This window comes from Mandrillus leucophaeus, unplaced genomic scaffold, assembly GCF_000951045.1.
Source record: "Mandrillus leucophaeus isolate KB7577 unplaced genomic scaffold, Mleu.le_1.0 Scaffold353, whole genome shotgun sequence".
NCBI classification, from domain to species: domain Eukaryota; kingdom Metazoa; phylum Chordata; class Mammalia; order Primates; family Cercopithecidae; genus Mandrillus; species Mandrillus leucophaeus.
In genome coordinates, this window is record NW_012103732.1 from 2,299,725 (window position 1) to 2,311,656 (window position 11,932).

The 11,932-nt window shown below is 40.4% G+C and overlaps 1 protein-coding gene across 4 annotated transcripts in view; it reads left to right on the forward strand.

The window, feature by feature from the left end:
- MCTP1 (multiple C2 domains, transmembrane 1) overlaps window positions 1-11,932 on the forward strand; it is a 409,939-nt gene that overhangs the window by 134,067 nt on the left and 263,940 nt on the right. For all 4 annotated transcript variants that reach the window (XM_011989444.1, XM_011989446.1, XM_011989445.1 and 1 more), the window contains one exon: window positions 6,974-7,053. In XM_011989444.1, the coding sequence (XP_011844834.1) occupies window positions 6,974-7,053 (80 nt within the window). The remainder of the gene's footprint in view (window positions 1-6,973; window positions 7,054-11,932) is intronic.

Sequence of the window (11,932 nt, forward strand, 5' to 3'; positions counted from 1 at the left end):
GTATTTTTTAGTAGAGAGGGGTTTCACCGTGTTAGCCAGGATGATCTCGATCTCCTCACCTCGAGATCCACCCACCTTGGCCTCCCAAAGTGGTGGGATTACAGGCGCGAGCCACCGCGCCTGGCCAAAATTGTGTAAATTGTGGCAGTAATGGTATTGACTTGAGAACAAGAATATACACATATGTATTTATATGTATAAATATACAGTATAGGTGTATATATGCATGTATCTATACATTTACTGTATATATATAGTCTACATATATACAGTACACATACATATACTATAAATGTATATATGCTGTAAATGAAGACAGCAACACTGTATGCAGGTCAGAAGGCTTGGCTAATGACACACTGAGTAAAGAAGCTAAGAAAGAAAGCCCAAAGGTTGTTGAACTTTTTTTTCAAATCACTTTGAGCTTTCCATATATAAGATTATGTAGCCACAATTTAACTTCTACCATACAGAAGAGGATACACAGTCATTTTTAAATATTTTAATACTTTTACTTACATTTTTACATTGTTACTTTTTACATTTCTATGTAAGAAAGACAAGTTAAATAGAAATCATACAAGTCTCTGAGACACTAGTACACATATAAAATGATGTTACTTTATTATATGCAATACTTTATAACATTTTTAAAGTATTAAATATACTTTTTAAATGCTTTCCTATTTTTTTCAGTTGATTTTCATTTTCTGTAAAATGCCTAGGGCTTTTCTTCGAAGAAAATCTCTAACTTTTTGCTATATTTTTTCCATTATTTGTGTTCCATTTTTCGCCTAATCTTGAAGGAAGAATCAAATAAGGTACCTTGGTGGTAATAATATTTGAAGTTATTAGAATTTCATAAAAATTGCATCATTTTTATTGTCTCTCTGCAGGCCTGTGTGTTTGACTGACTGAGTTCTGATATGATGCCCACATCCTCCACAACAGATTATTACTTACTTGCCCAAAAGATTTTTTAGGGACTAATCAATGCTGTAGTGACTGAGAGTATGAAATGCATCTGTGAACTAGATAATTAGAACACATTAAGTATACAACCCTCCTATCTATAGTTAGAGGAAAAAGAAGAGTCCATCAGTAGCCTGTAATCTGATTTCTATCAATGTAAAAATTGCCAAGGAAAACAAAATTCAATTCTGAGCCAAGGTTGTAAAAGTGCATTCAAGTTGAAGTGCTTGTACCTTTTCTTGTAAAAACATTTTATTTTAAAAAAATCTTAGAACTATCAGTTAAAAAAAAAAACTACACAAAAAAAAAATATTCCTTGCAATTGGTTGGAATTTATGTAACTTTTAATTTGAATGAAAAGAACATATTCTGTGCAGGTGAAAACAAGGCTTGGAGAAATAGCTATACAATCTATATATAATAAGGTAAGAATAGAAGCTTGGAGTTAAAATGCAGTGCTTTTAATTGAGATAGGAGCCACTTTAGTCTGCCCTGTATTCACAGTGATGCTCCAACACACATCTTAGATAATAGGATAAATTTGACACCCATTTCAGTTGAATTCAAATTCTCCATTGTTATTTCACTGACATTATTATCCCAGGTTCACAGTGAACACCAGAATTACAGTAGAAGAGATAAAAGTAACATAAAGGGGAATCTATTTATGTAAATTGTTGTTTGTTTGGCCTAATCATGAGTTGGAGATCAGAGTATTAATTGGGAGCACTCTTCTAAAAAATAGAAACATTTTGATAGATTAGAAAAATAATTGTATGGGACCACATAACTGTTTCTAAGATGGTCATTTTAACAAATTGGACATTTCCTTAAATAATTCATTTATTTTACTATTATTATTACTTATTTTTTATTATACTTTATGTTCTAGGGTACATGTGCACAATGTGCAGGTTTGTTACATATGTATACATGTGCCATGTTGGTGTGCTGCACCCATTAAGTCGTCATTTACATTAGGTATATCTCCTAATGCTATCCCTCTCCCCTCCCACCTCCCCACAATAGAACCCGGTGTGTGATGTTCCCCTTACTGTGTCCAAGTGTTCTCATTATTCAATTCCCACCTATGAGAGAGAACGTGCAGTGTTTGGTTTTCTGTTCTTGCGATAGTTTGCTGAGAATGATGGTTTCCAGCTGCATCCCTACAAAGGACACGAACTCATCCTTTTTTATGGCTGCATAGTATTCCATGGTGTATATGTGCCAAATTTTCTTAATCCAGTCTGTCATTGATGGACATTTGGGTTGGTTCTAAGTCTTTGCTATTGTGAATAGTGCTGCAATAAACATACGTGTGCATGTGTCTTTATAGCAGCATGACTTATAATCCTTTGGGTATATACCCAGTCATGGGATGGCTGGGTCAAATGGTATTTCTAGTTCTAGATCCTTGAGGAATCACCACACTGTCTTCCACAATGGTTGAACTAGTTTACAGTCCCACCAACAGTGTAAAAGCGTTCCTATTTCTCCACATCCTCTCCAGCACCTGTTGTTTCCTGACTTTTTAATGATTCATTTCTATCCAAGCTTAAGAGTTAAAGTTGAAAATGTTACTCTAAGCTCTGTTTAAGTTAAGGACCACATTACTGTCCTGTCCAAAATAATTGTCAGTAGCTTATAAGGGCACTTTAAAAATGTCATATACCAATGATTCTCATCCCTGGTTGTACACCAGAGTTATTCCTAAAGGTTTAAAGAATCTAGAGGTCCAAATTTCACTTGCTAAAACTCTGATTCAGGACTTCCGAAGTAGAGTCCAGGCTTCTGTATTTTTAAAACACCTCAATACGTTATTCGGAGGCACAGGTAGGGAGCCACTTTTCTGGACATTTAAATGGAAACAACTGCCAGGAGGTCCAGAGTGGCATGCTTCTTTATTCAAGTCTAGTGGGGAAATGTGAGCTGCTTTGTCCCAACATTCCCAGCCAAGTACTGAATCCATTCCAGATGGGCGAGCTCATATCACATGCCTATTTACTGGCCAAAGATATGGAAGTGGCTTAATGGCTAGCAAAGGTTGCCTTTATTTTTAAAGGCAATGGTGAAGTCAGTGTCCATTGAACCATATGGATCTTCAAAGAGAAAAATTGGGAGCCCATAGAAAAGGTAAAAAGGGATATACGTTGGAAAAATCCTCAACTAATATCCCTAACAGAGAACCCAAACTAGGGTTCATTAGGACCCTAGGGGAGCTATTGAGGCAGTAATGATGAGGAAGCTCTGATGAGAACTGGAGAGGCAGAAATAGGATTAGGCTATATCATTTACCTTTGATATAGTTAACTACTTCCTCCATCTTAACATTCTTTCTTCAGTTTGTTTTCAGGATACCACTCTCCTGGTCTTCCTGCTCCCTAAGTAGCTGTTGCTTCTCAGTCTCCTCTCTGGATCCTTCTCCCAGACTTTAAAATATGTTAGTAGGCCCCATGGCCTAAGCCTGAACTAATGTTCCAGCACTCTTCTCTTGCTTACTACTTTCAGCCTCACTGACCCCTGGCCAGTTTCCTCAGTGCCTTTCTATTTCCTGTTCCCTCCTTGTGGAAGACACTTTCCTTTTCATGGAATGCACTGTCCTATTCCCTCATTATGAAACACACTTTTCCCATCATGGGGAAATACCTCCCACTCTGATTGTCCTTTCTGAACATCATGTATGAATAGTAGTTCCCATCACTCTAGTACTCTGAAATAGTACTTATCTCCTTAGCACTTATCACTACTACTTGGCATATGTATTTCTTTATTGCCTATCTCTCACCACCCCATATGTAAGCTCCAAGAAATCAAAGACTGACTGTTTTGATCACTGCTGTATTTCAAATGCCTAGAACAGTACCTGGAACATTGTGGGTGCTCACCAAATATTTTTCAAATAAATGCATTAATAAATGCATGAATCATTTTGAACTGCCAAATTAAAACTTCCCAGAAGCCATAATTACCTATAGACATTTCTTCAGTCATTTGAGCTAGAAATTAAAGCCAGTTGAGTTTTCTATTAAAAACAAAAGCAAAAGCATTTTAACTGGTACACTTCCCAATGGATTTTCAGTAAACAGTAAAGTGAATTTGTTGTTTAAAATTAAATATTTATTGTTCTAAACTCACTTGAGAATGCAGAAGGTGTTACCAAGTCCCAAGCAACTTCTACCTGCTATCTAATGTTTCCAACTAATGGTGTGAAGGCTCCATGAAAGCAAGAATCTCATCTGAATCATTCATGTTTTAATTCTCAATGCTTCTCTTAGAGTGAGTGCCTAAGATATATTTGTGAAATTTAAACACACTCTGTTTATGACACTCGATACAACAAGATTTGAATATTGTGTCTTACTAGCCCTAGGATTTGGGGAGAAAATAACATGTGCTTTTTCAGCTTTGGATTCATTATCTGAAAAATAGAAACAACAATACCTTGTTAACTGGGTTGTGCCTAGTAAATATTGAATAAACATTAATAAGCATTAACTGTGCTTGTTGTTAGTGCAGTGGGAGTACCTTTTCCTATTTTATATCTCTCCTATGCTCTGTATTTCTGAAGCTCACATAGAGCAATGCTCCCTCTGACAAATAAATAGTATGTAGAGCTTGGAACCAAGCAGCATAGCTAATAATTTCATTAATGCATGGATTCTAGTGTTTCCTTTTCTTCCCACGTTTATGCCTTTGCAGATTAATAGGAATTGAGAGCTAAAGTAGACATCTAGCAGTTGGATAATAGGAAAGACTCTCACTATGAGAGTGAAAAGATGTTGGATGTTGAATCGCCCAGTTGGGCTGTCTGCACTAATAAATTCACTGGATTCACAGCTCTCCACCTCATATGTGTGGGTGAACCTCAGGTGATCTCACTGATTATATGCCACCTATTTTCTCTCCTAAGACTTTAAGCCTAAGGGTGATATGATTAGATAAGATTCCACAAGAGAAATTTCTCCAGTGTTTTGGTGTAAATTGTATGTTGTAAAATACACTGCTGCAGCCACTTGCAAATACAGAGATGTCAGTTGCCTAAGATGTGCAATACATGCATGTGCTATGCCACTGAGCAGATGACTAACGCTCAGAAGTGTAATTGATCAAGGAGAATATTTATTGCAGGAGTGCTGAGCTTTCTACAATAAATGCACTCTTGAAAGGTTGTATGTAAATCAAATGACTGCAAATTGAATAATTTAAAAGGCATTAGGGGAGCTTATTACTTAAATAAATCCCCATGTGACTCTTCAAATCTAAGAATCCTTTTGTAATGCAAAGTATTTATCTTTTTATTTAAGTATCAATTTTTTATATATTAAGTTTTCTTAAATTGAAGTAGACCTGTAATACGGAAGAAACAACAACAACATCAGCAACAAAAACCCAGCAACTGATTCAGGGCTGCTCTGCTTTGAGCTTTCTAACTGTTGTGCCAAGAACTGAGCATAGGAGTGCGGGGCTATTGATTCAGCTTCATGGATTCTCACATTCTGGAGCAGCCAAAGGCCTGGGTCATCCATTCAAGAGCAGATTTATCTGGTTATGCTCAATTACTCCAGTGTTCAATACAAATGTTTTCTGTCTGAAAAGGTCAGGAAGTGACAGCTCTACATTTCATCTGGTAGCATTTTTTTTTCTTTCGTTGTGAAGGGTTTCCCTGATCTTCTTTACTTACTTCCTCACTTTCTTTTCATTCTCTCTTCTTTTCCTTAAAACACTTGTCAGAATTTGTAACTGTGTATCACCTATGCACTTCCTTGTTTAATGTCTGTCTCCCTCACTAAACTGTAAGCATTGAAAATGGCAGTTATGCTTACCACTGTTTACCCAGTTGCTAGCATATTGCCTGGCACATAATAAGTACTTAGTCAGTATTGGCTGAGGAAATGAATGAGTGACAAAATTAATAGACGGATGGAAGTTAGCCAGTTCCCATTCACTTAGCATCCTTTGGAAATGGCCCTAACTTATCTAGCTCTGAACTATCCCTCCAGCATCCTTCCATTCTCTGTCTCTCTCCATTTGCTTCAACCCCACTCGTTTCTTGCTGATCGCAACTGATGTGTGAAACACATCAGTCCCTCTCCTGGGCTTGCCGTTTCCTTCAGCTGGAGGGCTCTTGCTCATACTAGCATAGCATACTCCTTCCCATTATTTGGGTGTCTACACAAATATCCTTCCTCAGAGAGGAGTTCCTGGTCTCCTCATCTAAAATAGCCGCTCCCCACACACCTCTTAGACATTTATTTGCTCCATGGCGCTTAGAACTGAACTGTGTTTAGGTATTTATAGGCCATCTCAGACCCTCCATGTAGAATCCAAGAGGTCAGAGACATTGTCTGTCTTACTTACCACAGAGTGAATAAGAACCACACAAGACACAGAGAAGATACTGGATAGAGAGCATTGACAAAAGGAAGAAGCACATTATCTCTTTCTTTTCCTTTCATTTCAGTTTTTTTGTTGTTAGTCATATTCGTATTATCCCCCAGTAATTGTGACAATAAAACTTTATTTTAACTTAACCTTAGTAAAACTTTATAAAGTACATTAATCATAGTATCTTTTTACTTATTTGTATGTTTAAAGTGGCATTGTCCTATATCACAAAATGTATCTTTAATGGCTTAAAAATATGAAGATATTGGAATCATATTCTCATCAACCGTAGCCCAATATGAAAGACATACTTTTGAATTATATACTTCTTCCCACATTTTTGAAGATTTACTATATTTTATTTGATTGTTACATCTACCTTAAAGTTCTATTTGATATAATCAATCAGTAATATTAAGTAAAAAATAAAATGTAATTTTCTTTAAGTATTTTGTGAGACTCTAATATTCCAAAGTACAAAAACAATTATTTTAAAAAATAAATATTAGTGTGCTTTTGGTGACACAGACAACCAACATTTTATGACCAAGACATTATCACATAAAGCTTGTATTGGAGATATTTATAACAAGGCTTTTTCTCTTTGGCTTTTCAGGTATTTGACTATGATTTTGGACTACAGGATGACTTTATGGGCTCAGCCTTTCTGGATCTGACACAATTGGAGTTAAACAGGTAACTTTTGAACTGTTGTAATATCACCACCCCTTGTCATGCAGTGGGCTTGTGTAACAGAAAATGTCAGCTGATCTGGGGTCTAGTTCTGTCATTCACAGTGGTGAGCCTTCATGCTAGTCAGCCTTTCTCAAATCCATCTTCCTCACTTACTCAGAGGAAATAATGGCATCTTCCCTGACTGCCTCATTCAACAACTTTTCAACCAAAAACTTCTTGGATGCCTACCTGCTGTGTTTCCCAGTGTCATGAGCATCCGTGTGAAGAGACCACCAAACAGACTTTGTGTGAGCAATAAAGCTTTTTAATCACCTGGGTGCAGGCGGGCTGAGTCTGAAAAGAGAGTCAGCCAAGGGAGATAGGGGTGGGGCCGTTTTACAGGATTTGGATATGTAAAGGAAAATTACAGTCAAAGGGGATTGTTCTCTGGCGGGCAGGGGTGGGGGGGTCACAAGGTGCTCAGTTGGGGAGCTTTTGAGCCAGGATGAGCCAGGAAAAGGAATTTCACAAGGTAATGTTATCAGTTAAGGCAGGAACAGGCCATTCTCACTTCTTTTGTGGTGGAATGTCATCAGTTAAGGCAGGAACATCTGGGTGTGTACATGCCATCTGGGTGTATAAGGCCATCTGGGTGTGTACGTGCAGGTCACAGGGGATATGATGGCTTAGCTTTGACTCAGAGGCCTGACATGACTGTCTTCTTATATTAATAAGAAAAATAAAACAAAATAGTGTTTAAGTGTTGGGGTGGCGAAAATTTTTGGGGGGTGGTATGGAGAGATAATGGGCGATGTTTCTTAGAGCTACTTCAAGTGGGATTAGGGGCAGCATGAAAACCTAGAGTGGGAGAGATTAAGCTGAAGGAAGATTTTGTGGTAAGAGGCGATATTGTGGGGTTGTTAGAAGGAGCATTTGTCATATACAATGATTGGTGATGGTGTGGATGCGGTTTTGTATAAATTGAAAAACTAAAAGGAAGACACAAGCTCTGAATAAGAGAAGGAAAAAAACAGGGATTAAAGGACTAAGAATTGGGAGGACCCAGGACATCTAATTAGAGAGAGCCTAAGGGGGGTCAGCGTAATTACTTGCTTGGTTGCTGAGTTTTTAGACTCTAAGTTTTTGGGGCGCAGTCCAAGTTGGTCTGGTGTCTGGAATGAGACTGGGACCTAATAAAAAGGAGTGTCCACACAGGAGCTCAAATGGGCTGTACCCTGTAGCATTCCGAGGACAGGCCTGAATTCTGAGAAGGGAAAGTGGTAAAAGTATTGTCTAGTCCTTTTTAAGTTGGTGACTGAGCTTGGTGAGGTGTGTTTTTAAAAGACCATTAGTCCGTTCTACCTTTCCTGAAGATTGAGGGCAGTAAAGGATATAAAGGTTTCACTGAATACAAAGAGCCTGAGAAACTGCTTGGGTGATTTGACTAATAAAGGCTGGTCTGCTATCAGACTGTATAGAGGTGGGAAGGCCAAACCGAGGAATTATGTCTGACAGAAGGGAAGAAATGACCGCGGTGGCCTTCTCAGACCCTGTAGGAAAGGCCACTACCTACCTAGTGAAAGTGTCTACCCAGACCAAGAGGTATTTTAGTTTCCTGACTCGAGGCATGTGAGTAAAGTCAATTTGCCCATCCTGGGAGGGGGCAAATCCCTAAGCTTGATGTGTAGGGAAGGGAGGGGGCCTGCGAAATTCCTGAGGAGTAGTAGAATAGCAGATGGAACACTGAGAAGTGATTTCCTTGAGGATAGATTTCAAGGATGGAAAGGAAATGAGAGGTTCTAAGAGACAGGCTAGCGGCTTGTAACCTCGATGGAAGAGGTTATGAAATGACGACAGAATAGAATGGGCCTGTGAGGCTAGAAGGAGATATTTTCCTTGGTCTAAGAACCATTTGCCTTGTGTGGGAAGAGATTGATAGGTGGAAGTTTCAGCGGGGGAGAAGGTAAGAGTGACTGATGTGAAGGAGGAAAACTGCTGTGAGGGATAGAAGTTAGAATGCTAGTTCATTTTTTAGCTAACATAACGTAAGCATTGTCCTGAGCAATGATATCTGATGCCTTTTGATGGCTGCTTTCTAGCTACCTTATCAGCATAATTGTTGTCTTGAGCGATGGTGGGGGGAAGAAAATAGATTTTGGAAGTTAGGAGAACTGTAGAGAGTGAGTTGAGCATAGTTTGATTTGTAGGGCCTCTAACAGTATTAAAGCAGTGGCAGCCACTGCAAGCAGACATGAGGGCTAGGCTAAAACAGTGAGGTCAAGTTGTTTGGACAGAAAGGGTACAGGATGCGGTCTCGGCTCTTCATGCCTAGGAAGGAAAGAAGTTGTTGTTTTGTAGAAGGGATTGGAGTTTGGGCGATTAGCCAGACACAATCAGCACGGAGAGCATGTGTGTTTTTATGAGAATTATGCTGAGACAGGTAACAGATGAGGAAGAAATTTGGGCTTGACTGAAGTAATGGGGGCTGTCTGTGAAGCCTTGCGTCAGTACAGCCCGGGTAATTTGCTGAGCCTGATGGGTGTCAGGGTCAGTCCAAGTGAAAGCGAACAGAGGCTGGGATGAAGGGTGCAAAGGAATAGTAAGGAAAGTACGTTTGAGATCCAGAACAGAATAATGGGTTGTGGAGGGAGGTATTGAGGATAGGAGAGTATATGGCTTTGGCACCATGGAGTGGATAGGCAAAACAATTTGGTTGATAAGGCGCAGATCTTGAAATCACCTGTAAGCCTTGTCTGGTTTTAGGACAGGTAAAATGGGGGAATTGTCAAGAGAGTTTATAGGCTTTAAAAGGCCATGCTGTAACAGGTGAGGGATAATGGGCTTTAATCCTTTTAAAGCGTGCTGCAGGATGGGATACTGGCATTGAGCCGGGTAAGGGTGATTAGGTTTTAATGGGATGTAAGGGGTGCATGATCGGTCACCAAGGAGGGAGTAAAGGTGTCCTATACTTGTGGTTTAAGGTGGGGAGATACAAAGGGAGGATGTAAAGGAGGCTTTGAACTGGGAAAAAGGGTGGCAGTGAGGTGTGGCTATAGTCCAGGAACAGTCAGGGAAGCAGATAATTTAGTTAAAATGTCTCATCCTAATAAGGGAGCTGGGCAGGTGGGGATAACTAAAAAACATTGCATAAAGTAATGTTGTCCAAGTTGGCAGTAGAGTAGGGGAGTTTTAAGAGGTTTAGAAGCCTGGCCGTCAATACTCACAACAGTTATGGAGGCAAGGGAAGCAGGCCTTTGAAAAGAAGATAATGTGGAGTTGGTAGCCTCCATTCTGATTAAGAAGGGTACGGACTTACCCACCACTGTGAGAGTTACCTGAAGCTTGGTGTCCATGATGGTCCAGGGGACTTCCGAGGCAATCAGGCAGCGTCAGTCTTCAGTCACTAAGCCAAGAAGATCTGGAAAGGAGTCAGTCAGAGCCTTGGGTCAAAGTTCCAGGGGCTCTGGAAGTGGCTGCCAGGTGAGTTGAACAGTCCGATTTTTCAGTGGGGTCCCGCACAGATGGGACACGGCTTAGGAGGAATCCTGGGCTGCGGACATTCCTTGGCCTAGTTTCCAGATTTCCAGCACTTGAAGCAAGTTTCTGGGGGAGGCGGTCCTGGAGGAATGCCTGGCTGCTGCAGTTCAGGCATTTGGAAGTTCTTGTGCACTGGAGATGTGGCTGGGGTTTCTCTCATAGTGGAGGCAAGGAATTGCAACTCAGAAATACATTGCTACTTGGCTGCCTCTACTTTATTATTGTACAGCTTGAAGGCGAGGTTCATTAAGTCCTGTGGTGGGGTTTGAGGGCCAGAATTTAATTTTGGGGGTTTTATTTAATGTCGGGAGCGGATTGAGTAATAAAATGTATATTGAGAATAAGACAGCCTTTTGACCTTTTAAGGTCTAGGGCTGTAAAGCGTCTCAGGGTTGCTGCCAAACGAGCCATGAACCGTGCTGGGTTTTTCATATTTGATGAAAAAGAGCCTAAACGCTAACTGATTTGGGAGAGGTCGGATAAAGAAAAAGGAGCATTAACCTTTACTGTGTCTTTAACTCCAGCCACCTTTTAAAGAGGAAATTGCTGGGCAGGTGCGGGGGGGCTAGTCGAAGAATGGAACTGTAAGCCAGATCGGGTGTGAGGTGGGGAGGTGATAAAAGGATTATAGGGTAGGGGAGCGGAGGCTGAGGAAAAATTGGGACCTAGCTCAGCCTGGTGAGGAGGGGAGAGGTCAGATGGGTCTGTAGAAAAGGAAGATTAGAAAACCTCAGCTATGCTTGGGGTTGGGACTGAGGGGATAGGCGGGAGGGAAAGAAGGAAGATTTGGGACGAGTTGCATTGGGAACAGAGACTAGGGAGGGACCGATGTGTAAAAGAATGCCTGGATGTCAGGCACCTCAGACCGTTTGCCTATTTTACGACAAGAATTATTTAGATCTTGTAGGATGGAAAAATTGAAAGTGCTGTTTTCTGGCTATTTGGAATCACTGTCGAATTTGTATTGGGGTCAAGCGGCACTGTAGAAGAAAATAAGGCATTTAGGTTTTAGGTCAGGTGTGAGTTGAAGAGGTTTTAAGTTCTTAAGAACACAGGCTAAGGGAGAAGAAGGAGGGATGGAGGGTAGAAGGTTGCCCATAGTGAAGGAGGCAAGCCCAGAGCAAAGAGAGAGTAGAGACATGGAGAGAAGGGGTTGGGGGGGTTCTTGCCCTCCAGAAAAGCGGGAAAGGGGTCAGGATGCAGAGATAAGGGGTTGGGCACAGAGATAAGGGATTGGGAGTTTCTTGCCCCCCAGAAAAGAGGGAAAGGGGTAGAGACGTGGAGATAAGGGGTTGGGGGGTCCTTGCCCCCCAAAAAAGCGGAGAAGGGGTCAGCAGGTTCTTGCCCCCTAGAAAAGCAGAGA